The following is a 27,981-nucleotide window of genomic DNA, read 5'->3' on the forward strand; positions in this document are numbered from 1 at the left end:
CTTCTTAGGCAGGATTGGGGGGTGAAAAAAAAATATGGAGGATTTTTGTATGGCTCTTGGCAAGAGCGCTCATGAATAACTGCATTGAAACAGATAGTGATAAAAGACCCAGAATATTTTCTTCTTTAGAACAAAAAAAAAGCATCCAAAAGCCGTCACTTGAACATAGAGTTCTTTGAACAATAGTCAGCTCTCTAATAAGCTGAAAATGCATCTCTGTGGCTAAAGGAAGGATTTGTTTGTCTTTTTAGCCTTTTTTTAACCTCTTAGTGTTCTCGGCTACATCCCCAGCTGCACAGAAATGTTCCTGAAATACCCAGTTATTTAGTCTTCAGAGGAGCAGCAAAGAGGTGGGGAGAGGAAGGAAAGCATGAGGAGCTTGTTAGAGCGTTTGGGGAAATCAAAATGACATGTTGCCGGATTTCCTAACGGGGCAATTGGAATCTCTAAGGAAAACAAATCATTAGTACGGCTGTGGAGCACTTCTTGTAGGTTTTAAACGTCCTCATTAGAAAGGAAACTTAAAAAAAAAATAAAACAGCCAAGTGAAGTGTATACTTTGGGAGTCCTCCAATGCGGATTCTATTTTGAGAGTATTCGCATCAGGGGACCTAAAGGTGAAAAATGGGTTTGGGCTCCGTTCTGCAAACAAGCAGGCAGGTTTGTAGCCTGAAACTGGTCAGTTCCTGTTTTGCATGGGACGGTCATCCTTCCTTTCCCCTGTAGCTGGTGACTCCAAAAGCTTTTAAGTAACAAAGTGCCCATCGTGGCAGGAGGAAGACAGCTGAAAAGTTTCTGTGGATCTAGGCTGTCTGGTGACTGTACCCCTGCCGCAGCTGGCAGAAAGGAAGCTGGCGATGGACACCAAGTTCTCTCTGCCTAGGAGGTGCCTGGGGCTCAGAGAGGCAGGGATATGGTCCTGAATCTGCAAGACAGAGCATGTGCCTAGGGATTCATCCATCCACACATATTTATCAAGCGCCCGCTCTGGGCTAAGCACTACTGTTTGTCGTGGGGGGGGGGGGGTCTTCCTTCCCAGCTATTACAAGGAAAAGGAAATGCATACCTCGCTTTTACTGGGCTGGCCAAAAAGTTCGTTCGGGTTCGCCCCGTAAGATGTTACGGGAAATCCTGAACGAACTTTTTGGCCAACCCAACATATAGCATTAATACTTATTATATTACATATAATATGATACTCATTTATTTAGCATTAAATCTTGTTAATGAGAAATGAACAAAAGATATACTTGATATCCAGTTGGGAAATATTTTGGACTGTGATCACTGATCACATCTATGATTTCCCCCCTATATTACAAAACAGTGAAAGAGGAAACTGCCGTGTCCATGAACAAGAGTGAGAGGCGACTCAAGCCAGTTCCGTTGTTCATCTTGTCAGCAGTGAACACAGTAGAGGGTGGAGGTTTATTTTGGGAAAAGGTTTGCTGCATCCCAGACACTGACATTTACCCTGCTGAGAAAACGAGTCTTAGATCAGTTGGGCGCCCAGCCCGTGTTGGATGGAGTTCGAGTTCTGGGGATGCTGGCTCCGAAATCTAGCAAAGCTAGAAAGGGAAGTGCTCAAAAAATTAAAATTAAAAACAACAGTGTACGGGAGACATAAATGCCCTTTTTTCCTCTTTGGAATGAATGAATCTTTATTATAGGCTTTCCCACTCCCTGGGACCACCCCTACCCTGCCCTGTCGTCCTGTGTAAAGCCAGGGGAGCTCTCAGGGGTTTAGAGGCTCACCATGTGTCTTCTGATGGAGGCTTTCGCCAAATGTTACCATGGTTTCAGTGAGAGAAAGTGTGGGCTCCCACCACCCCGTAATCTTGCTCTGGGGTCACAGAGCGTATTTAGCAGATGACAGTGTTCACTTCCCTTTGTGACTCCCTGACGGCTTAATTCCTTAATGCTTCAACCCCACTAAACAATAGCATGATTTTCAAAGAGAAATAAAGCTTCAGCACTTGTGGGTTATTAAACCAAGACAAATGAATGCCCTGATGGCAAACAAGTCTTAATTTTAAAACCTATCATTGTTTGCCTCTTCTAGTCTTTCAAAGCACATAAAATTTCCGAATTTCTTCCTGGCTACCTCTGCGTGAACAGCGGCTACTGGTGAAAGTGACAGGGTTCCTGGGTGTTTAATGTTAAGATAATAAAACCAAGCCCAGGGCCAATGGAGAGATGGTGTCCAGGAAACAGTGCTGGAAAGAGAGAAGGGGGAAAGTCAAGTCTGATCTCAGGTTACCTCCAGCCTTGATTCTGGAAGTAATTGTTGTTTTCAAAGTAGACTCCTGGGCTTCCCTGGTGGCGCAGTGGTTGAGAGTCCGCCTGCCAATGCAGGGGACATGGGTTCGTGCCCCGGTCCGGGAAGATCCCACATGCTGCGGAGCAGCTGGGCCTGTGAGCCATGGCCGCTGAGCCTGCGCATCCGGAGCCTGTGCTCCGCAACGGGAGAGGCCACAACAGTGAGAGGCCCGCATACCGCAAAAAAAAAAAAAAGTAGACTCCTGTTTTAAAACACAGTCTTAATACATAGGCTCATAGTTAGAAAAAGAAAAAAAAAAAAGATGGCTATAAATCAACTTAGTTATTCTCAAAACAAGAGTAAATGTTAAAAAAACTAAAAACACTTGAAGTCTCTTTCCTTGTGCCTTCCCTTCGGTTCTATGGCGGACCACCCTCTCTCTTCAGGTTACTGGTCTAACATAGAATTCCAGCGAAAATACCTCTGGATTTCCATGGTTTATAATCTCGACATGCCCGTTTCCCACAGGCTGACCGCTGAAGGCAGGAGACACCATCTCCATGTCTCTGCAGCCCCAGCCCCTGGAGTCAGGCCTGAAGCATTGCGTTTACATCTGATTGTTGGTGATCAGATGAATGGATTAAATGTTTACCCCAATTAAAGAGAGAAACCTAACAAACTCGAGTTGCCAGTGAAAAGTGGTTCTCTGTGCTGTCCGGTTGGAAAGTGGTCCTTCTTCCAGTGGCCTTTCTGCACATCCTCAGCGTATGCACAACCCGAGTGCCTGGTGCAAACAGCACCAAAACACGGAAGAGCTCACCAGGGGTCTGCATCTCAGCAGCTGGTCTTGAGCGCACAGATACCCCTTAGTTCCTTCCGTCCCCGTTCTGTGCGTCCTCTGTGGGCTCGCTCCTCACACCGTAGGATCTAAGTGACACACAAACTGTTAACAGAGCCTGCGTTAACAGGTTTAGAAAGAAGTCTCAAGGAATCCCAGCAACACACCCGTTTGCTGCCATTGCACCTGTTAATTAGCGTTTTCCCCAAACATCCCCTCCCCTTTCACCCCCACGAACATCTTCCTCCCTGTGAGGAGGCTTTCAAAGCGTGTGTTGCACCTAAGAATGACCCCTTCCCAGCAGCTCACTTTCCCAGCCCCGGGGCTCCCTGACTGCTTAGGGGTCCTTGGCGCCCTCCTGGCCCCTCACCGTTTGTTCTCCTTTGTTCTCTTCCTGCGCTGTGCTGACTGAACCCTGGCAGCGAGGTGTTCATGAAATACGCGAGATCAGACAGTTTCACTTCACGGGCTGGCCGGACCACGGCGTCCCCTACCACGCCACCGGGCTGCTAGGATTCGTCCGGCAGGTGAAATCCAAGAGCCCGCCCAACGCAGGCCCGTTGGTGGTGCACTGCAGGTGAGGGGGGCCCGAGGCTCCAAAAGGAAGCATGGGGAGCAGTGGGTGCAGGTCTCCTTGGGGTGATGGAAACGTTTGGAAACTCGATGGATGCGAAGGCGCCAGGTGCCACTGAGTTGTGCACTTTACAATGGTCATTGCGTGTTATGTGAGTTTCACCGCAATAAAAATCTAAGCAGAAGCAGGAGCACAGAAGTCCTTTCTCCTCCACTGACTGAGCCCTCTCTCTGTGCAGCGCCGGTGCAGGGAGGACCGGCTGTTTCATTGTCATTGACATCATGCTGGACATGGCCGAGAGAGAAGGGGTGGTGGACATCTACAACTGCGTCCGGGAGCTGCGGTCTCGGAGGGTGAACATGGTGCAGACCGAGGTACAGCAGCTCCCGACCGCCCGCCTGCCCTCCCTCGGGCTCTGACCCCGGTGCCCGCCCTGCACCTCACCTCCCAGGGCAAGGGGAGAGAAGAGCCAGCAGTTCTGTCTTCAGAACCCCCAGGAGAAAAAGTGAAGCACCTGGCCATCCTTCTTTCCCTCCCTCCCTCCTTCTTTCCTTTTCTTTTTCTTTCATAAACACACAGAAAAGGCCAGGAGTCTCCCAGGTAACAGAATCTGAGCCTAACTTTCCCCTTACTTCTGTGTCCAGGGTCCAGTCGAGGCTCTACGTTTAAGCATTCGGGGATTCAATACCATTTCTTTTTACTGTGTCTTTTAAACTAGCTGGTAACCAGAGCGAGACCACTCCTGAGAATAGCCAGGCATTTGCCAAGTAACCTTTAAGGGTAATCTCTGTGCATTTCGTTCTCTTCCTACTGTCCTTAAAAATTCCGTCCAGTGGCCTGGTATCATGGGAATTCGCCCATTTTCTGGAAGTGCTCTATACCGACTAGTACTTCTATAAGTTAGAACTCAAGGTGTATCAGGAATTTAAGTATTTGAGAAAAAGTATTCCATCCTGCTCCTAGGAAATTTACATTTTTACTACTCTTTGATCCTTTTAAGTAGGCATTACACGCACCACCTGGAAAATGATTCATGAAGTAGAATAAGACTCCCTTACATTTAGGTTGTGCATTAAAGTTTACAAAAGCCACTGGGAAACCTAATTTCATTTTTTAACTAACAGAGAAGAATAACAGAAACTGTAAATGCTGCTTCCATGGTCTTTTTTCTTTAGAACAGAGTTTTTGTTTTAAAGATAATAATGATCATAATGTATTTTCAGTGTACTTAACAGTTGATCAAATGTCACCACATCCCCTTTTTCTCACTCAATCCATTTCTGAGGTGTTGTTTAATAGGACTGGGCTGTTTTCGAGAATTAAGAATTCAAGTTATTTATAGAAATTAAAGTAAAAAGTAATGGGCCTCTTTTGCATTTCATGTAATTGGAGAGCAATAATAAACATGCTAACACTTTACGAATTAACTGTAGGGAAAGCCGGGGCCAATTCAGAATTAGAGGGTTGGTTTTTAAACTGCAGGCTTATACGTACACACGCGAGCTCTTCCCCGGACACATAAGGACTTTCGTAATCATCGCATTAATTAATGTTTCAAAGTAAGTAGCTCTAAGTGCTCAGAACTGTTGATTTTTCATAGTGATGTCAAGTTTCCCTGGACCTTCTTTGCACTATTAATTTGGTTAGCACATTCCTCTTTTCATTATATGTAGGTAAGATTCTGCTATTTCCTCATCTGAAATACTGAGTTCCAAACTCGTGGGATCAGAATTGCAGAGACAGTGTAGCTCCAGTCACTCCCACATGACAGTGCTTGCTCTGGGATTTATCAGTGTCTGAGTGGTTTTCATCGATCTGTTTACGGCTTCTGCATTGAGCCCCTGTTTATCTCTTCCTCCCGCTATACTGTACGCCGCACATGGCCAGTCACCAATGTGCCCGCCGTCCCATTAGGGAACAGGATTACCGGTCCTGGAATAAGCCCCTCCTAGCGGTCAGGTCCTCTCCCCTGCTTTCTCTCTGGTGGGAGGGCGTCATCTGTGATGGGTGGACCGTTGTTCTGTTTTCCTGTCTGTGTGGGGCTGCGTTCCCTCCTTCTCTAGTTCTTTCTGGTTACCTTGGTTTCTCTACTACTAACGAGTCCCGTCTGCTTCGCCAGGAGCAGTACGTGTTCATCCACGATGCCATCCTGGAAGCCTGTCTTTGTGGGGACACCTCGGTCCCTGCTTCCCAAGTCAGGTCTCTCTATTATGACATGAACAAGCTGGATCCGCAGACAAATTCAAGCCAGATTAAAGAGGAGTTCCGGGTAAGCATGCTAAAGGGACAGGTGGCCGGCTGTGACCTTGCTCCTTAAGAAGGACCTCAGAGTCGGCTCCTGAACCCATGAGCCAACACAGGGTTTCTTCACCTCAGCACTGTTGACACTGGGGACTCGATCATCCATTGCCATGGGGGTGTTTAGCAGCACCCCTGGCCCCTACCCACTGGATGCCAAGAGGCCTCCACCACGCCGTTCTGACAACCAGATCACGTGCAGACATTGCCAGTGTCCCCGCGTTGAGAACCACTGGTCTAGCAGAGCCAGGCCCCCACTTAGCTGGCAGACACCACACTGTCCCACAGTGTAACACAGGTGCAGCCGGACCAAGCAATGTACATTCAGTGTGCTTGCCGGGCAAGAGTTCTTCGTGCAGTTCCTCATATTCACGTTGGGTCTAAATGCACCTGACTCGGCCGATCTCCACCAGCCTCTCACCCCCAAGCGCCCAGATGTCCAGCCCTAGTCGGACTCGACGGCACGTAATCCTGCACACCCACGGTGGTCCTTATGTCTGATGGGCACTGTCTGTGGACCAAGTGCAAGGAGCGTAAAGAGAAATAAAAATCCAACTGTGTCAGTGGGGTTCGGGGGGGGGGACATCAGCTGCAGGAAACGTGGGTCTCCCGGGGTCTGAGACGGGTTCTCTTCCCAAGTGTGTGTCCTCTGTCCTCTAGACCCTGAACATGGTGACGCCGACCCTGCGCGTGGAGGACTGCAGCATCGCGCTTCTGCCCCGGAACCACGAGAAGAACCGCTGCATGGACATCCTGCCCCCCGACCGCTGCCTGCCTTTCCTCATCACCCTCGATGGCGAGAGCAGCAACTACATCAACGCCGCCCTCATGGACGTGAGCCCCCTCACCCCCTAGGCAGGGTGTGGGGGGATGGTCCTCCAGGGGCAGTGCCTGTGTTATCTCCTGACTCCTCTGCCCTTGTTTTTTTTTAAGATGTAAACTGTATTTGCAACAAAGTGCATTTCAGATTCTGTATCTGTTTCTGTGTGAGGACCAATGTTCTTAGTCTCTCTGAGAGCCCCAGTCCAGGCGATTGATAAATGAAAGATGTCTCGGTTACTCTCTGAGCTTCAATTTTTAACCTCCTGGCCGGAGAGCAAGAGACAGCTATTAAGTCACGAAAGCAGCGAAGTGGGATAATATGGTTTTTGCAGCATTATTTTAGTTGCCATTCCTCCTCATTTGGGCGGTAATTAACATGGGGGAAAAATTGCCTGTCAGCACAGATAGTACACAACTCATTACTTCCTGTCTGTCTGTTTACTTCTAACTGAATGAACATTTGCCGTTCAATTGATGGACAAAGTGAACGGGTATTTTCAGTGCTAATATGGAAATTTTAATTCTATTGGTGTGATATCAGTAAAAGCGCATTTAAACTTGTTTGAAGCTCTGCAGAGCTGTAAAAAGCATGTGTGTCCTTTGATGGCAGGAATAAGTAACACTATCACACATTTAAATGACAAGCAAACAGATTTTAGGAAAAACAGAACTATTTTAATTATGCATATTTTAAAGTAAAGTTAAATTTTCTCCATTAAAATAGTTATGTATAGGGCCAACATTGCCTTTCTACCAGAAATACCAAAAAAATTATGAAATACCGATTAAGTTTTCTTAGTATCAAAGTGAGATTATTTTATCATTATTATTCTGCAGATGAGTCTATATTTGGTCTGTTTTGGCATTGACAATGGTGATAGAATTCAACAGTTGTTAAATACATTCAGTGTTTTATGTCACAAACTCCCATGTGTACAAAATAACTTAGCTTCCTCCTGTTACATTTTCCTGGGTATATTTGGATCTTTCTTGTTTGTGTTTGCAGAGCTATAAACAGCCCTCGGCTTTTATAGTCACCCAGCATCCTTTGCCAAATACAGTGAAAGACTTCTGGAGGCTGGTCCTGGATTATCACTGCACGTCTGTAGTTATGCTGAATGATGTGGATCCGGCCCAGGTGAGACTCGAGATTTATGGCCATCAGGGCCCGTGCCCGGGGTCAAATCTGTGTTTGCTTTGTTTGCACATGGAGAAGTTCAGTCCCCCGTTGGCAGGTCACAAACGCCAGGCAAGGACGGAGAACCGGAGATGCTAAAAACCCGTGTTAAAAACCAGACAGGATTAGGGGTGGGCGCAGAAAATAGTCTGAAACCAAAAGAGATGGTGGGAGTGACAGGGCGAGACAGGGTCAGAAATAGGGACCAGATGGGCTTCCCTGGTGGCGCGGTGGTTAAGAATCCACCTGCCAATGCAGGGGACATGGGTTTGTACCCTGGTCCGGGAAGATCCCACGTGCCGCGGAGCAACTAAGCCCGTGTGCCACAACTACAGAACCTGCGCTCTAGAGCCCACGAGCCACAACTACTGAGCCCATGAGCCACAACTGCTGAAGCCTGCGTGTCTAGAGCCCGTGCTCCACGACAAGAGAAGCCACCGCAATGAGAAGCCTGTGCACCTCAACGAAGAGTAGCCCCTGCTCACTGCAACTAGAGAAAGCCAGTGCACAGCAATGAAGACCCAACGCAGCCAAAAATAAATAAAATAAATTAATTTTTTTTAGAAAAAGGAAAAGAAATAATGACCAGAGGGAGATACAAGGTAACGGGCAGAGTCAGAGCTGAACTGGAGCCTGAAGGTCGCAGAGCAAGCAGACCAGGACTGTGAAGAAAGGCCGTCAGCCTCTGACACAGTCCCAGATCCCGTCTTGGAGCGTCTGTGCGCCTCCTGGCGTGGCCCACTTGGAGCCCTCAGGTGGCGGTCGTCATGGAGGGGGTGGCAGTGCAGGCCGACAAGCCGTTCTAAGGGACAGCAATTACTTTGTCAACTCTTTGGTAACGATATTAAAAAGAAATAAAACTGGGACGTGAAGATAAGAAAAAGTCAGAATGATCAATGGGGCTTTTTCATAGCTCTTCTTCTTAAACATAAAAAGGCAGAGAACTGGGTGGTGGTGACTCAGTGTGAGTAATGGAGTGAGAAGCATTTTTTTAAGGGACTTGTCAGGACAGCGTGAGCACAGGGGCCCTGGGAGCTGGATGTATTGCCTTAGGGCCCGGCTATTCCAATCGAGGGCTGACCTGCTGTGACGGAGGCCCTTGTTAAGTAGTTTGAACTTGGCGTGTTGTAAGAATAAACTTGCTCTGGAACCGAATTAACTTTCTATCTCATGGACACAAATCCCTTAAAAAAAAAAAAGTCTGAAGTATTGCAGCATCCAAACTGGACGAGATTTTTCCTTCCTAAAATCCATTTGATTGTCATCAATCTGCCATGTATTCCATGGACCTTCACTTCAATTCTGTAATGTTTTTGTTTTGGTTTGGTTTGGTTTGGTTTTTGCGGTACGCGGGCCTCTCACCGTTGTGGCCTCTCCCGTTGCGGAGCACAGACTCCGGACGCACAGGCTCAGCGGCCATGGCTCACGGGCCCAGCCACTCCGCAGCATGTGGGATCTTCCCGGACCGGGGCACGAACCCGTGTCCCCTGCATCGGCAGGCGGACTCTCAACCACCGCACCACCAGGGAAGCCCCTGTAATGTTTTTAATTATGTTAGAGGCACTACGTTATCTTGTTATGGCTCTAGCCTGAAGACTAGTTAATGAAATAATAATGATAGTCCTTGCCCTCATCTAGTCCTTTTTACTTAAGAACCCTAAATATTTTAGGAGTCTTCCCCAGTGATTCTTCTCCGAAGGATAGATGGCAACCATTGATAAAGGCAAGCAGACACCACAGCTGGGGGGACTTCAAAGACACAACCAGAAGTAGGACCAAGGATCCTGATTTTCTAACTCCCAATGCCATGGGTTAAATTTCACTCATTCAAGAGTCCTTAGTCATAGACAGAGGATAAGCGACGGTTCCCTCTTCAGAATCGTTGTTTCTTCCCTAATGTAAATCCTGAAATGTAGTGATATGCTATTTTTTTATCATTAGTGAACCAGACATCAGTGATTTTCACGTGTTCTTTTTGAATGACAGTGTTTGAATTCTAAAGCTGCATTCTAACCCCAGACTGTCTGGACTCACACCTGGCAGGAGAGACAGAGAAGCCCCAGTTCCATTCAGCAGACAGAGCCGGTGTTGAGAGTCAGAGAAAACACGCTCCTGGGATTCAGCCTTTTAGAGAACACTGAACGGAGCATTTGAACCGAAAGTCTTTGCAATTGCACAAGAATAGCCCTCAACTACTTTAAGTATTTATAGGTCTGGTTCATGGACATGTTATGCACTATTTAAGCCATTTTCCACACGGTTTCCTTGGGCAGAATGCAGAATGCCATGTGCCAGGAGCCAAGCACCAGCCCAGGCCGTTCCTGTTTCTCTGGTGTAAGTGACAAGCTTTAGATCAGGGCCTGAAGTGAGAGAGCGAACAGAGAGCAAAGCTGGCTCAGTCAGGAGAAAATGGGCAGAACAGTTCAAATGTGCGTGTTCGAGCTTTTATGACCAGCTCAGCTTCCCATCATACACCTGTTAATTTTAACAGTGGGTACCCTTGGGTATCAAAAAGAAGATAAAACTTCAGCAGGCTATCTTTTGACAAGGCAATTTTATAACGTCACCAGGAAGCACTGGTGAAGAAGGAAAAATTTCATGGAAGTATTATTTTTATTTTTATTTTTTATTTTTTTTTGCGGTATGCGGACCTCTCACTGTTGTGGCCTCTCCCGTTGCGGAGCACAGGCTCCGGATGCGCAGGCTCAGCGGCCATGGCTCACGGGCGCAGCCGCTCCGCGGCATGTGGGATCTTCCCGGACTGGGGCACGAACCCGTGTCCCCTGCATCAGCAGGCAGACTCTCAACCACTGCGCCACCAGGGAAGCCCGAAAGCATTATTTTTAAATAATAAATGTAATTTCTAAAATACTATAGACTTAGCTAATGTAAAAAGGACACTTAGTTACTCTACTTTCATTCTTGATCATGAAATCCAAACCTTTAACTTCTGTAGTAGAGGGAGGGAGATGGCTTCCGTTGACCCACTGAAAACTGTCTTACAATCTTGGATGTAAATCAACTTGTAACTTTTGATGATGAGATTTCAGATCCTTTGGAAAATAAAAGTCATCAGTAAAAGGAATTTCAAGCAGTAGGTTCTCCCTTTGAGTTACATCATTCTGCTTAAAATGAGATGTTCTTCATCTGCTCTTGGCCCAAAAAGAAACAGATCATAGAATAATGAAGTAGTTCCCTCTTGCCCCTCCCCCCAGCCACTTGTCCCTCAGGTAAATCAGAAAGAAAAATGTTAAATGCTGCTCCCAAAACATCACTGCATACCAAGTCCCCAAAGAAGTTTCATTGCAGACTTTAAATGCCTTAATTAAGGTCTTCAGGCTTTCGAAAAGGTTTGGGAGAACAGATGGAGGGGGTTTCTCACCTATCTCCAAGTTCAGTGTTTCTGTGGGCAGCAGTAACTGAAAGCCCCTCCCTCATCAGCCACCCTGCCCAGCACCCCGCCCTCCACCCTCATGTCACGTGCATCACATTCTTGCAAAAGTCCTAGTTTCCCAGTATCACCAATACCTGGAGTTTGAGACTCTAGGAAATTGTGTCTTTAATTAAAGCCACTTCCAGGTAAAAACAGCAGAGCAGTTACTCTTATTACACCAGGTTTCCTAGATATGAGCTGGGAGGGTTTGGACCAGAGCATGAAAATGCAACCCAACACTGTTATCAGTATCTTGTCACAAAACAGCCCTGTTCTTAAAAGTGACTACAAACTGCAAGGCAAGCCCAGACGGGAGGGTGGAGATTTGGGTGTTAACAGGTATGTCTTCATCTCAAGTGTCTTAGGTCTTATAGTGGCAGCTCGTGGCATCTCCCCAGGGCCTGAGAAGAGTTCCTTTCAGCAGCAAAAGGGATCTTACAGCATGTGCTCAGTAGCACCCACATGACCTCCTTGGGAAGCAGAATTCCTCGTGGCTTAAAGATGCTTTCAGAGAAAATGGAGAAAAAAGTACTAGACGGACAGGTGGATTTAAGGGCTCAGTCAACAAGAAAGTCCTGAAGTCGACTTGCTGGAAGGAAAAGAGAGAAAAGAAAGGAAAGGAAGTGAATCGAGGGTGTTTGGTCCTGCTGCCGGTAGTGACCGCATCCAAACTGTGAGCAGTAAATGTATTTTTATCATTAATGTCGCGTCTCTGTGTTCTGAACTCAGTTGTGTCCGCAGTACTGGCCAGAGAATGGAGTCCACAGACACGGCCCCATCCAGGTGGAATTTGTTTCTGCTGACCTGGAAGAAGACATCATCAGCAGGATATTCCGAATTTACAACGCAGCCCGAGTAAGATCCGCAGCCACCATGGCTGGTGTTGTGGTTTCATGATTTTCTCATTCATTGAATAGGTAGAGTGTCTGTGTCAGTCACTGTTCTGGGAGCTTGGAGTCCCTTCAAGGAGTTTGTGAACTCACTAACTTTATGGAGCTTATGTTCTAAAGGGAGAAAACAGACAGGAGAGGATAAAGACAACGCATATCCTACTAGATTTGTTAGCAAGCGGTGGGTGCTGTAGGAAAAATAAGTGGGAGGCAGAAGGTGCTAGGGCCTGGACCAGAGGGAGGGCAGATGTGCATGTGAGCAAAGGCCCGACTGGAGTGAAGGGGCAGCCATGTGCTCTCGTGCAGGCAGCTTTGCAGGCAGAAGTGACAGTCAGTGCAAAGGCCCTGAGGTGGGGCCTTGTCTGGTGAGTTTCCGGAACAGTAAGGAGGCTGATGTGGCTGCAGCCCAGGAAGCGAGGGTGGGAGTAGCTGCTAGGGCCAAAGTCCGAGGGGTCGAGGGGACAGAGATCACGTAGGACCTTGCAGGCCGCTGCCAGGACTGGGGCTTTTGCAGTGAAGGAAAGAAGAAGCCATTACAGGGTTTTGAGTAGAAGAGTCATGAGCTATAACCTGCCGTTTGAAAGGCGCACTCTGGCTTCTGTGTTGAGAACAGACAGTAAGAGAGACGCATCAGGAGGCTCTTATAATAATCCAGGCGAGAAGGGACAAAGCAGGACGGAGCGGCAGCAGGGGGAGGGGTGGGAGGTGCAGACACTGATGTATTTTGACGGCAGAGCCGGTCGGATTGGCCGATAGTTTGGATCCCAGGGAGTCGAGGTGGTTCTCAGGATTTGGGTCCTGAGAGCTGGATGGAGCAGACATTAACCAGGTTAGGAAAGGCTGTGCGGGTAACGGGATTGTTAGGGGTGGGGGAACGCATGGACAGAGGGTCCGTTCAGGGGGGAAACATACTGGATTCAAGACGACTGTTAGATGCCTACGTGGGAATATCAATAGGCCCTCGAGTCTGTGAGGGTGCAATTCAGGAGAGAGGTCTGAACTGGAGACACAAATTGAGGACTTAGTGGAAGATTTAAAGCCATGAGACTGAATGAAACCATCGAGAGAGAGAAGAGAAAGGGACTGGGGAACTGAGCATGGGGCCTCCATCAGCAAGAGGTCTGGGAGGAAGGGGGCCAGGGCGGAGAGGAGAGAGCAGTGAAGCGTGAGGAACAGCCAGGAGGGGAAGGGGAGAGTGAGATCCCCTGTGTCAGGTGCTGCCGACAGCCACAGAGGATTTAGCCCGAGAGGTTTAGCCATGGCCAGGTTACTTCCTGAATCCTGCAATTCCATTTAATTATGATGAAGGATTAATTAACTATTGATATCTTAGCAAGAGTCACACCAAGAAGCAGAACCATATTCTACTCCCAGGAAACAGGGTGTAATCTGTGTCTCCCTGAGATCACAAGCAGTGCCGGTCATAACTTACCCTTTACCTTTAATTTACCTGTAATTAAAGTCACGCCTTTCTACCACTTGCTGCCCACTGTGGTCAGTGCTCAGGTTTGCGCTATTTTTCACAAAACTGTGTGAGCAAAGGCCCAACCAGAGTGAGGGGACCCTTTTGCAAAGCAATAGCATTCTGCGTGCTTTTATTTATCTGGCCTGTCATTGGAAACACATGGATTTTTTTTTAACACCTTTATTGGAGTGTAATTGCTTTTCAGTGTTGTGTGTTTCTGATGTGTAACAAAGTTAATCAGCTATATATATATGTATATCCCCATATCCCCTCCCTCTTGCGTCTCCCTCCCACCCTCCCTATCCCACCTCTCTAGGTGGTCGCAAAGCACTGAGCTGACTTCCCTTTGCTATGCAGCAGCTTCCCACTAGCTATCTATTTTACGTTTGGTAGTGTATATATGTCAATGCTACTCTCTCATTCGTCCCAGCTTACCCTTCCCCCTCCCCATGTCCTCAAGTCCATTCTCTACGTCTGCATCTTTATTCCTGTCCTGCCCTTAGGTTCATCAGAACCTTTTTTTTTTTTTTTTAGATTCCATATATATGCGTTAACATACGGTATTTGTTTTTCTCTTTCTGACTTACTTCACTCTGTATGACAGACTCTAGGTCCATCCACCTCACTACAAATAACTCAATTTCGTTTCTTTTTATGGCTGAGTAATATTCCATTGTATATATGTGCCACATTTTCTTTATCCATTCATCTGTCGATGGACACTTAGGTTGATTCCATGTCCTGCCTGTTGTAAATAGTGCTGCAATGAACATTGTGGTACATGACTCTTTTTAAATTATGGTTTTCTCAGGGTATATGCCCAGTAGTGGGATTTCTAGGTCATATGGTAGTTCTATTTTTAGTTTTTTAAGGAACTCCATACTGTTCTCCATAGTGACTCTATCAATTTACATTCCCACCAACAATGCAAGAGGGTTCTCTTTTCTCCACACCCTCTCCAGCATTTATCGTTTGTAGATTTTTTGATGATGGCCATTCTGACTGGTGTGAGGTGATGCCTCATTGTGGTTTTGATTTGCATTTCTCTAATGATTAGTGATATTGAGCATCTTTTCATGTGTTTGTTGGCAATCTGTATATCTTCCTTGGAGAAATGTCTGTTTAGGTCTTCTGCCCATTTTTGGATTGCATTGTTTGTTTTTTGATATTGAGTTGCTTGTATATTTTAGAGATTAATCCTTGGTCGGTTTCTTCATTTGCAAATATTTTCTCCCATTCTGAGGGTTGTCTTTTTGTCTTTTTTATGGTTTCCTTTGCTGTACAAAAGCTTTGAAGTTTCATTAGGTCCCATTTGTTTATTTTTGTTTTTCTTTCCATTTCTCTAGGAGGTGGGTCAAAAAGGATCTTGCTGTGATTTATGTCATAGAGTGTTCTGCCTATGTTTTCCTCTATGAGTTTTATAGTGTCTTGCCTTACATTTAGGTCTTTAATCCATTTTGAGTTTATTTTTGTGTATGGTGTTAGGGAGTGTTCTAATTTCATTCTTTTACATGTATCTGTCCAGTTTTCCCAGCACCACTTATTGAAGAGGCTGTCCTTTCTCCACTGTACATTCCTGCCTCCTTTATCAAAGATAAGGTGACCATATGTGCGTGGGTTTATCTCTGGGCTTTCTATCCTGTTCCATTGATCTATATTTCTGTTTTTGTGCCAGTACCATACTCTCTGGATTACTGTAGCTTTGTAGTATAGTCTGAAGTCTGGGAGCCTGATTCCTCCAGCTCTGTTTTTCTTTCTCAAGATTGCTTTGGCTGTTCAGGGTCTTTTGTGTTTCCATACAAATTGTGAAATTTTTTGTTCTAGTTCTGTGAAAAATGCCATTGGTAGTTTGATAGGGATTTCATTGCATCTGTAGATTGCTTTGGGTAGTAGAGTCATTTTCACAATGTTGATTCTTCCAATCCAAGAACATGGTATATCTCTCCATCTGTTGGTATCATCTTTAATTTCTTTCATTAGTGTCTTATAGTTTTCTGCATACAGGTCTTTTGTCTCCTTAGGTAGGTTTATTCCTAGGTATTTTATTCTTTTTGTTGCAGTGGTAAATGGGAGTGTTTCCTTAATTTTTCTTTCAGATTTTTCGTTGTTAGTGTATAGGAATGCCAGAGATTTCTGTGCATTAATTTTGTATCCTGCTATTCTACCAAATTCATTGATTAGCTCTAATAGTTTTCTGGTAGCATCTTTAGGATTCTCTATGTATAGTATCATGTCATCTGAAAACAGTGACAGCTTTACTTCTTTTCCGATTTGGATTCTTTTTATTACTTTTTTCTTCTCTGATCGCTGTGGCTAAAACTTCCAAACTATGTTGAATAATAGTGGTGAGAGTGAGCAACCTTGTCTTGTTCCTGATCTTAGAGGAAATGGTTTCAGTTTTTCACCATTGAGAACGATGTTGGCTGTGGGTTTGTCATATATGGCCTTTATTATGTTGAGGTAGGTTCCCTGTATGCCTACTTTCTGGAGAGTTTTTAGCATCACATGGTTTTTTATAATGGCTGCAGATTGAAACTCGTAACTCTTTGGGCCAGTAGACGTTTCCTTCATTATTTACAGGCAGGCCCCTCCTTCCCTCGTGCCCACAGGGATGAGTAGGTGGGATCAACCCACTGGAGTTCAGCCCCGGGAATAATGCCTGCTTTCTCTCCACTCCCCACTTGTTGCCCGACTCTCTGCAGCCCCAGGACGGGTACCGGATGGTGCAGCAGTTCCAGTTCCTGGGCTGGCCCATGTACAGGGACACGCCTGTGTCCAAGCGCTCCTTCTTGAAGCTCATCCGCCAGGTGGACAAGTGGCAGGAGGAATACAATGGTGGGGAAGGCCGCACGGTTGTGCACTGCCTGTAAGTGCTCAGATCCACTGGGCTGACGCCCTGCTTCACTGCCTCTCATTTCACTATAAATGGAGAAGAAATAAGCAGGTCTGAGTGAAAGCTCACCAGTCGGCTCATTAAGTGTTTGGTTTACTTTGCAGAAAACAAGGTCATGCACGTTTTACATTTGGATGGGGTGTCACTGCTATAAAATGAGCCCTGACCTTGTGGTTGGGAGCCAACGCCCCCCCTCAGAAAAACAATACCTAGGTGGGTTCAGTGAGCTCCTACCAGCTCTTGAGAGCCCATTGTTAAGCTATGGGGAATTTTCTGAGCTGGTTGTTAAACTGTTGGTAACTTGAAATCATCGGTGGTGGGGGTATTTACATCACGGATGTCAGCAAAGGCCACAATCCGGGCACCCTCCCTGATATGGAAAAGCTGGTTTACCAGCTCACTAGTTGGTAATTCTATTGGATTTCATGTCAGAGGTTTCAAAGGAACCGTCTCCTTCTTCTTTGTGGTTTTTAAGAGAGTTTTGTTTTGTCTCATTTTGTTTGCCTGGGGATATATATATATTGAGAAGATTTGCTTACAGCCAGTGTCTCCAAACTGGTCTCCCTGCTGGCAGTTTTAGCAGGTGCTAAAACGGGAGAACTTGGCTACAGAATGATGGTTTCCGACCTTGGCTACACACTTGGGGAGCTTTAAAAAAAAAAAAAACACTACGCCCAGACCACAGCAAAACCACCTAAATAAAATCTCTGGGGGTGCGAGGACCTGGATTGTTTCAGAGTGCCCCCAAGGTTGAGAGCCACTGGCTCGAGTCTCCGTGCTTTTCAAAGCACTTTCACCTGCATTTTCTCATAGGTGATGGTAGCAGCTAATCAGCCAGTTGGAGCTGGCTTAATGGAGCCGGCGATTAGAAAGCCCTGCAGTCAGGGCAGATGGGTAGAGAATTTGTGGAAACTGAAAGTATTAAGCTGATGTCTCTTTTCGGTGGAGTGTCATTAGAAGCGCACAGTGAGATCTCTCCCGAACTGAAAGGAAGATAAAGCTCTACTCCGGGCAGACCGGCCCTTGTGAAATCAACAGGCGAAGCTAAGGGCTGGGTTACCGTCCACTCGGTGCTGTACCTCCCGCAATGCAGCCCCCGTACCCCAAACCCCACCTCCACCCCGGGGTCCTGGAGCCTCCCTGGGAGCCCCTTTCGGCACCGAACGTGGCAGTGTCTCGTCCTGCAGGAAACTGCTGTGCCCTCGTTAAGAATCGTATGAACTGACTCATCCCTGCCCTCCGTCAGAGGCCCCACCCCCAAAACCTTGCCTTCCTTCTCAGGGACCCAGTTCATTAAAAACATCTCCACGGAGAAAATGTCCAAAAGGATCGATTAACAGCTCACGTCCCCGTTTTTATTTCTCTACGCCCAGATATAACTTCTGATCAGAATATAATCAGAGGGTCACCTGTGTGAGTTCATACAAGCCCAGCAAGGAAAATTGACATTTTGGTTAGAGTTTGTATTCGATCCGTTAGGTTTCTTGGAGATACTAAAAATTGTTTGCAGTTACCGATTTCTGCGTCTGGACTCCACCAGCATCTGGACTAGGAATGCCACGCTTCCTAGTAGCTTCCTAACAAGGGCCAGTGCTGTAACCCAAAGGGCTACATCCCAAGAGGGGAGCTGAGGCACAGGACAGGCCTGAGGGGAAGACACAAAGACCCCTTGAATCACTGCACTTCATAGCCATACTCTCCCAAGGCACAGCTGCGACCCCGAACTAAACCATTACATCACCACCCCACGTGGTGGCTAAGACAGCGGGCTGTTCTTTAACTCCAGTGGACGTGGTGGGCACCTGCTGCTTCTGCCCTCCGACCAGCCCAGCCCCCACCCCCCTGGACTTTTCTTTGGAACCACCGTCCCCACCAAAAGTCCCTGCTGTTCCTGTGGGCCTGCCTCGTCCTCTCTCAGCATTACGGTGGGCATGAGACCCAGGCCTGCTGAGGATGCTGATCGTTGTTGAGATTTAAAAATCTTAATCTAAGGTTTTTTAGTTGTGGGAACATGCCAGGAAGGGATGCTTTGACCCCCAAAGGCAACCTGCTTTCCATCTCTAAGGAGAGATCTTCGTATTCGGCAAAGCGCAGCGCCACCTACTGGCATTGGGCAGAGCGTCCCTGCCCGAGACGCCCTCCAGGGCTGTGAATTAGATGGTTCCTTGAGCCGCATTATGGGTCGCACTAAACAAACGGGATTCTTTTTCTTTACACATGTCTTCCAGCTAGTAAAACCAGACAGAATGGAGAGAATTAAGATATCACCATCTTTCAACCCTTGATGAAAGTAATGGAAGTAGACAGTGGTCGTCGATAGCTGCTGAAAGCGTTAGGTAAAAAGCCGATGGGGGAAAAGCAGTGAGGCGTCAGTGCAAAGAGAGAACACAAACTAAGGGAGCAGAAGAGAAAGTCCAGGAACGGAGCCACACCTCGGGGTCTCCTGATTCACAACAAGGTCCACAGCACACACCTCCTGCAGGGCAGTGGTGTCCCTTCTCATGCTACACACAGAAAGCATCTCCAGGTGGATTGTAGACCAACATGTGAAAAGGAAAACAATGAAGCTTCTAGAGAAAATCTTCAGGACCATGGGGTAACCAGAGGTGTGTTACACAGGACAGTATCCATAAAGGAAACATTGGTAAATTGGATTTCGTTAAAGCTAAGCACTCCTGCCCATCCAAAGACCCCAGTGAGAGTGAAAACACAAGGCAAGACAAGGAGTTTGCGCTACATACATCTGACAAAGGATTCATAGCCAGAATGCCCAAGAACTACTGCAAGTCCATAGGAAAAGGATAGGCAGAACACTTGATAAGAACTGCATTTTTTAAAAAAGAATAGCCAGATAGCCAATAAGCATAGAAAAGGCATCATTAGTTTTCAGGAAAATACACATTAAAATACATTAAAATCGGATGTCCCTGCATGCTCACCAGAATGGCTAAAATTTAAACGATAAACAAATAAATGATTCTAAGTGTTGGGAAGCTGTGGAAAAACTGGACTCCCAAACGCTGCTGGTAGGAAGTAAATATGTACAACCATTTTGGAGCTGGTTAACAGCATCTACTAAAGCTAAATATAAATGTATCCTCTGAGCTCTTCTCCTCTGAGGTCTGTAACTACAGAAATGAGCCATATATGCAATAGGAAACATGCTTATAGCAGGTGTACTCATAATATGGAAAGCTGCAAACATCCCAAACATTTGTCAGCTCCTAGATAAAGAAATTATACAGTAGTACAATTATATAGTAGTATATCCATTCAATGGAATTGTTCTCAGCAATGTAAGAGAACAAACTACTGGTACAATATGGGTTATTCTCACACAGATAATATTAAGTGAAATAAGCCACTCAAAAGAGTATATACTGGGCTTTCCTGGTGGCGCAGCGGTTGAGAGTCCGCCTGCCGATGCAGGGGACACGGGTTCGTGCCCCGGTCCGGAAAGATCCCACATGCTGCGGAGCGGCTGCGCCCGTGAGCCATGGCCGCTGAGCCTGCGCGTCCGGAGCCTGTGCTCTGCCACGGGAGAGGCCACAACAGTGAGAGGCCGCGTACTGAAAAATAAAAAAATTAAAAAATAATAAAAAAATAAAAGAGTATATACTGTATGATTCCACGTATTCAAAATTCCAAAACAGACAAAAGAAACTTATGATGCTAGATGTGAGAACAAAGATTATCTTGGGGTATTGATGGTGTTGATGAGGAAGGAATATTGGGAGGAGGGGGGTTCAGGGGGCTGATAGCAGTCTGTACCTTGATCTGAATGGTGGTTACATGGCATATGCATTTGTAGAAGTTAACAGATCTATATTTACCGTTTGTGGACTTAATTATAGGTATGTTATACTTTATCTAAAAAATGAATTAGGAACTTAATCATGGAATGATCAAGCTGGCATTGGAACACAGAGATCAATCTTAAAATCACAGAACAGGTTGATATCTTGTGCCTGCTTCCCAATGAAAGTTCATTTATAAAGTATCCTTGTCCAGAAAAAAAAATCCTGAATTCTTATGACGCTCTGGAGCTAACTCCCAATAAACAGGAAGTATAGGATTAGAAATTGGTGTGTTAAGTGCTTCTCAGAGATACAGTGAATGAGAACAACCCAGAATGTGGATTGTCATTTTCCCTGCAGGGGAAAATGACCCCATTTCCTCAACAAATAAATTGCCAAGAGAAAAAAAGAAGAGAGCAAAGAGGAACCTATAGATTAAAATAAACTTGCAAGACATGTCAACCAAATTCAACATGTGGACTTTGCTTGGATGAGGATTTGAAAAAGTTAGCTGTAAGAAAATGTCTGAAACAATCTTGGAAATTTGGACAGTGTCTAGAAATTTGATTCTACTAAACTGTAGTATTTATTTTAGGTGTAATAATAATAATATTGTGTTTGTTAAAAAAAGGATCCTTTATCTACTTGGAAAAGAGGTTGATTCCAGAGCTGGTGCAGGGAAGGAGATACAGGATGAGCGTAGAACATCTTGTGGTTCTAGAAAGTAAGGAAGTGCTTGAAAAGAGATGGAGGAACCAGCCTGATGGAGCTCCTAATGGCCCAAACCGGAACAATTTCAGCAACAAAATAAATATGGATACTATTTTAGCTCATAGAAGTGAAATTAATATGTATAAGTCTAAAGTGACTTAAATAAATAATAAAATAGAAATAAATAAGCAAATAAATTTTCAAATGGTGGCTGAAAGACAGCTCTCTCTTTAGAGTAGAATGTAGAAGGAGAGAGGGAAGTGAAAACCAGTCAGGCAGATATCACTGTGACTTGTTGCAGATGGAATCTACCAATGGACACTAAAATCAGTGGGTGAAACTTTGAGGAGAAACAAGATATTTGCATAATCCCAAAGTATCTTTCCCAAGATACTAACTACAAAGAGAAGTTATGAGAAGTTATGATGGTAATTATACATAACTACACAGTGAAAAAATCTGCCAGACACCCACCGTCTTAATAAGCGACCAGGGGTGGGATAGGCAGGGTGGGAGGGAGGCTCATGAGGGAGGGGACATGGGGATGTATGTATATGTATAGCTGATTCACTCTGTTACACAGCAGAAACTAACACACCATTGTAAAGCAATTATACTCCAATAAAGATATTTTAAAAAGAATATAGTAGAATACAACATTGTAAATCAACTATACTTCAATAAAATAAATTTAAAAAAAAGAATATAGTAGAAAAGGCAAAGAAAAAAAAAGTGACCAAGGTCGACATCACGAGCAATAAGACAGTTCAACACCATGAACCTTCAAAGGAGGTAACAGCCCTTCTGTGGCTTTCTTGCCAAAGTGCATAACCTCATTTCCAGTGATGAGAAGGCATCAGACGAACTCAAATGAAGGACTTTCTACAATTTGTATTTTGTGATGACTTCTCAAATCGTGGAAGGGGACCATGGTTGTTTCCTACATCTCACCCTATATTCCATACTCTACAAAATAACTGACCAGTCCTCTTTGAAAGTGTCAAGGTCGAGAAAGACAAGGGAAGATGGAGGACTGATCACGTGGAAGAGACTAAGGAGGTGTGACACCTAAATGCAAGGTGGGTCCTGGACTGGATCCTGGACCAGAAAAAGTGGTGACACTTGACTAAGGTCTGTGGTTTAGTTAATAGTGTTATACCAGCATTAACTTCCTGGTTTTGACCATCTGCTATGGTTATGTGACATTTTTACATCAGGGGAAGGTGGGCAGGCAAGGAACTCTCTGTGCTATTTTTGCAGTGATTCTGTACATCTAAAATTAATCCAGAATAAAAAGTTTATTTAAAAAGAGCCCTTATGTTTTAGAGATAAATCATGACATGCTAATGGATTATTTACGGCCAAATCCGTCTTTGAGCATAACCCACACCCATCACAGTTTTCCTGCACATGCTACACGAGTTGTTTGTTTATTGAGAATTTTCCTGGGTGGTCCCTTTCCATAAAAACTGGTAAATTGCCATATCAGCTTACATCATCAGGGCAGAGACCAACTGGGAGAGCAGGATGTGCCGGTTTCGCATCACCTCCAGTCAGGTGATCCCTGGGCCCCATTTGCATCAGTAGAGGGATGGGCCCAGGTGGGAGCTGGGAGGGCTCAGGCAGCAGGTGCACACAGGTGGTGGGAGCCGTGTGGTGCGAGGGCGACCCAGGCCCACCACCTGCCTCTCCTCCTCTTCCCACAGGAACGGGGGAGGCCGCAGCGGGACCTTCTGCGCCATCAGCATTGTCTGTGAGATGCTCCGGCACCAGAGGACGGTGGACGTCTTCCACGCCGTGAAGACGCTGAGGAACAACAAGCCCAACATGGTGGACCTGCTGGTAGGACCCCGTCCATCCCGCTCGGGGGGGCCCTTTCCCGGTTAGCGTGAGACACCCGGCCCCTCGCTCAGGCTGACCCCTGGGAGGGAGAGACTCGTGTTCACAGTGCAATCGCTTCACTCGTGCGGGTTTTTCTCCCTCGTTCTCCCTTCCTCTGCCTTTTCACAAGGAGACTCAGCTCAGCACATTTGACACATGGAAATAGTTGAAACTCACAAGCGAACATCCTGATTAATTGCTGTTCTCGGCAGCGCCTTCCACGTGGCTAAGCACTTCATCTTCACAGAGAAGAAATAATCATAGCACATGAAATGCCAGATTTTCAAATTACATATTTTATAAATAGCTTAATCACCTAATATTTATCAAAGCTGGGAATTGGAGTTTGACATCCAAACGATTGCATTTAATTACGGTGGCCATATCTGAGGAAAGGATGAAAGAGGTGGAGAAACAAAGGACGATGTGGAATTATTTTCTTAGAGTATTTCATGGAATCTCTTTTTTGTGCGGAGCTGTTGAGATGCCAACCACTGAGACTCAAGAATAGGAGGATAGCTTAAAGGAGGAAGCTTTTCGATGAGGTTTTTGTACTTCTCTGTCAGTGGAGGAAGGATCGGGAGGAAACAGTAAGACCAACCCCAAGGTGGGGAGAATGGGGGGGCGGGGGCGACGGGGTCACTGATGAGCTTGGAAAGCCTGCGTCCTGGGTGCGCAGCACTGCAGCAGGGGGTTAAAATTGTAAATGTAATAAAGGGACTAAAGAGGGAGTTGAGATTCAAGCTGAGGCTGAAGAAGCAGCCATGGCCCCTGCCTGTGATGGCCACATCCAAGCCCTGCTTGGCAAAAGCCCTGCTTCCCCCACTGACGTGCCTCGCGCCCGACGAGCTGCTCCCGCCCCCAGGAGCACCGTGCTGCCTAGGGAATTTGGTAAACAGGCACCTGTTTGGCCAGGTGCAGATTCTCAAACCATCAGCAATTACCATGTTGGTTTCTGTGAAAAAAGGATCTTGCCCCCCACATGGCAGCTCCCTGCCCTGCCCTGGGGACGCCCCTGCAAACCCACCCTCTAGTCTCAGCTCTGCTCACTGAAGTGAAGTAACCTCGGACAAAGTACCTTGGCTGTTGAAGTCGCCTTGGGCGCGTCGCTCTACTTTCCTGAGCCTGAGTCGTGTAAACCAGGGATAGTGTTGGTTTGTTGAGATCATCCCACAGGACGATATGTGTGAGAGTGTTTTGGAAGCTGCCCAGGTGAGAAAGACCTGGTCCCTGAGAGTGGAGGGGTCTACGGGGCACGGTGTGGCCTGGTCCCTGAAAACGAGTGCTGGGTGAGGGCGAGGGGCCCGCCGGAGGGCAGCATGTATACACACGGTGCTCGTAAGTGCCTTTCCCACGGCCCAGAAGTCACGCGGATGGGCCAGGAGGCTGACCCTCACATTCCATGCCCGGACTCCACTAGTCAGAGAACTCTCTCACTCCCCGGGACCCCCCCCATCCCGAATTTTAGAGAGTTCCCCCACCATGGAATTCTCCATCTTCTGGGCTTAGGGCAGTTGAGAAAAGGCCAGTTGGGCAGTTAGAGGCGGCCTGGGTTTAGAACAGATAAGCAGGTTGACAGAGGATGACAGAGGATGGAAACAAATGCATAATGAAAATGTTCTGACTGTGATGTCATTCGGTATTTAACGCCCTGATTCAGGGACGGGTGTGCTGCTTCCAAACTTCAGTTGGTACTTGAAAAAAGCTGACCTTGATTTTTTTTTAAATGTCAGTTCCCTCTCACTGCAGCCTGAACTAAGCAGGTCATTAGAAGCAGACCCTTCCAGGCCTTTCCCCCAGTGGCTCTGGCTACAGCTTCCATCACTCACCAGTTTGTTTTTTTTTTTTTACATCTTTATTGGAGTATAATTGCTTTACAATGGTGTGTTAGTTTCTGCTTTATAACAAAGTGAATCAGTTATACATATACATATGATTCTATATCTCTTCCCTCTTGCGTCTCCCTCCCTCCCACCCTCCCTATCCCACCCCTCCAGACGGTCACAAAGCACCGAGCTGATCTCCCTGTGCTATGCGGCTGCTTCCCACTAGCTATCTACCTTACGTTTGGTAGTGTATATATGTCCATGCCTCTCTCTCGCTTTGTCACAGCTTACCCTTCCCCTCCCCATATCCTCAAGTCCATTTTCTAGTAGGTCTGTGTCTTTATTCCTGTCTTACCCCTAGGTTCTTCATGACATTTTTTTTTCTTAAATTCCATATATATGTGTTAGCATACGGTATTTGTCTTTCTCTTTCTGACTTACTTCACTCTGTGTGACAGACTCTAGGTCTATCCACCTCATTACAAATAGCTCAATTTTGTTTCTTTTTATGGCTGAGTAATATTCCATTGTATATATGTGCCACATCTTCTTTATCCATTCATCCGATGATGGACACTTAGGTTGTTTCCATCTCTGGGCTATTGTAAATAGAGCTGCAGTGAACATTGTGGTACACGACTCTTTCTGAATTATGGTTTTCTCAGGGTATATGCCCAGTAGTGAGATTGCTGGGTCATATGGTAGTTCTATTTGTAGTTTTTTAAGGAACCTCCATACTGTTCTCCATAGTGGCTGTACCAATTCACATTCCCACAAGCAGTGCAAGAGTGTTCCCTTTTCTCCACACCCCCTCCAGCATTTATTGTTTCTAGATTTTTTGATGATGACCATTCCGACCGGTATGAGATGATATCTCATTGTAGTTTTGATTTGCCATCACTCACCAATTTTGATGGGCAGGAGCAACGTGGCTTTTCCCAAATCCACGGTGCAGACTACAGGACAAGGGTGATATTACATGAAGGAAGCTTCTGATCTCAGCCCACTTACCTACAATAGCCAGGGCGTTTCCGTAGTTATGTGTGATTCTGATAGAGAAATAGGGTCCTTGGATGCCCAAAACCCCGAGGGTCAGCACCAGTTTTAGGGTCAACTCAGTGGCTGAGAAATGTAGGCGAGTCCTACAATATCCTGAGAAAAATGTCTGATAAACTTGTCACAGTGCCTGCTGGCAGGATAATGGATAATATCTGGTGACCAGAGAAAAAATGTCACTATGCTCTTTTCAGTGGGTTTGAAGCTTCTTGAGTTGCATCAGGCCTCTTGTCGTTGGCTTGTTCGTTTTTGCCTGTAAGTACAATTTCTGTTTAGTTTGGTACTCGTACATTTGTGTGTTGGCTGAGAGAATTAATTAGTTCAAGTCAAGGAGATAAAATCTGGTATAATTTTATCGGGCATAAAAGGCTATCCAAGACCTGTGTTTCTCCTAAGCACAAAATGTTGTACCAGCAGCTGAAAAGGTACCTCCTAGCTGCCTCTGCGCAGAATGAAGTGGGAGCCAGGATGCCGTGGAGCGCACCCCAGGAGGTAGGCGGGTAGGCGTGGGGAGCCCCACCAGGTGCGCCTGGGTCTGCTCATTGGGGGCCCTTTCCATTCAGACACCAAAATTTGCTGCCACGCCCTCCCTGCCAGGGCCGGATGAATGTTCCGCGGCGGTCGGTGTGCCCGTCTTCGTCTCCCCTTGCCGCTCACTATTTTTCCAAATTGCTTCTGAGTTAGGAACTTCCCTATGCGTTTTGAAGCATGGCACTCTCCAGGGAGAGCCAGAAGGCCCTATGGATTTATTTCTTCAAATGTTTAGGTGTGAGGCTCCAGGGGAAAGCCAGTGGACTGCCAGGAAGCAAAATCATTTGAACACAAGACTAGATGTTTTGATGCAGCAGGGGCCGCTGGGTTTGTTTCCTGACCCCTCTTTCAGGCCAGCTTCTCAGTTATCCACCTCTTCAGCCAGGCTCCAGCCCCCATCAAAGGCCTGGGTTCCAGAGGGGTGGGGCAGGCCGCGACGGTACAGCCTGAGTGAGGTTGGCGCTATTGGCCTGGTCAGAGGCAGACGGGGTCGCCCGCTCTGAGCCCCTATGAATCCAGTACAGTTGCTGGAAAACCTGCTGCTTCAACTAACAGTCCTCTCCCACCTTTGCTTCCACATTTGGCTTTTGAAGTTCCCAGGGCTCCTTTTTAACCGAGAAACAGCCTTTAGGGGACAGATCTTGCCTAGAGAAACATATTGTCCCCTGGGAGTGGTGGGAGCTTTGGCCACCGTGCTGATGTGACATATGTACGCATTATAGAGTGGTTACCGAGATCACGATAATCAGCACATCTGTGGCCTCACAGAGTTAACACAGCTGACTGTGTGTGTGGTCAGAACCCTTACGATCGACGGTCAGCAACTTTCAAGGGTACAGTTTCACATCATTAACTCTAGTCACCGTGCTGCACATTAGAGCCGCAGAGCTTACTGCTCTTACAACTGAAAATCGGTTCCCTCACCAGCATCACCCCACTTGTCCCTCCCCCGGCAGCCACAATTCTAGTCTCTGTCTCTATGAAATTGACTTTTCTTTAATGGGAGCTTTAAAAAGTTCTGAGCCCTGGGCCCATCCCCGAGACTCTGATCCAGTTGACGTGGGCCTGGCTTTTCAGCAGCGGTGGTACCAGCGCCCCAGGTGACCCTAACGTGCAGCCGGGGTTAAGGAACTTAGTAGCTAGTCTAGAAAGGCCCTTGGCCCGTCTGCACGTGAGATCACCTGGGGCACTTCGCGAACACAGATGCCAGGCCACGGCCCAGAAGATTAGGGCGGTCGGAGCCCGCGTGATGTGCTACAGGGCAAGAAACACGGCTCAGGAGGATACGGAGGCCGTCCCTGTCCTGCCACGTGGGCCGCAGGGCGAGGCCGGGCAGCTTCCTCTCCATCCCTCCTTCTCCCACTCAGACCTCTGCCGGGACCTCCCATGACGGACAGGTGACCACCCAGACCGGGCCCCTTCCCTCTTCCCTGCACTGAAATAACATGCTGGCCCGGCACTCCTACAGAGGGCCTTACCCCCGCCCTGCAGCCTCCCCAGCGTGGACAGCACACTGACTCTCCCACTCA

At 46.7% G+C, this 27,981-nt stretch overlaps 1 protein-coding gene across 7 annotated transcripts in view; it reads left to right on the top strand.

The window, feature by feature from the left end:
- The window catches only part of PTPRM (protein tyrosine phosphatase receptor type M), a 745,966-nt gene that overhangs the window by 712,980 nt on the left and 5,005 nt on the right, over window positions 1–27,981 (top strand). For all 7 annotated transcript variants that reach the window (XM_060310545.2, XM_060310547.2, XM_060310546.2 and 4 more), the window contains 8 exons: window positions 3,521–3,675; window positions 3,911–4,046; window positions 5,792–5,941; window positions 6,631–6,804; window positions 7,799–7,930; window positions 12,132–12,257; window positions 16,460–16,623; window positions 22,865–23,000. In XM_060310545.2, the coding sequence (XP_060166528.1) occupies window positions 3,521–3,675; window positions 3,911–4,046; window positions 5,792–5,941; window positions 6,631–6,804; window positions 7,799–7,930; window positions 12,132–12,257; window positions 16,460–16,623; window positions 22,865–23,000 (1,173 nt within the window). The remainder of the gene's footprint in view (window positions 1–3,520; window positions 3,676–3,910; window positions 4,047–5,791; window positions 5,942–6,630; window positions 6,805–7,798; window positions 7,931–12,131; window positions 12,258–16,459; window positions 16,624–22,864; window positions 23,001–27,981) is intronic.

Source organism: Globicephala melas, chromosome 13 (assembly GCF_963455315.2).
Source record: "Globicephala melas chromosome 13, mGloMel1.2, whole genome shotgun sequence".
Classification (NCBI taxonomy): domain Eukaryota; kingdom Metazoa; phylum Chordata; class Mammalia; order Artiodactyla; family Delphinidae; genus Globicephala; species Globicephala melas.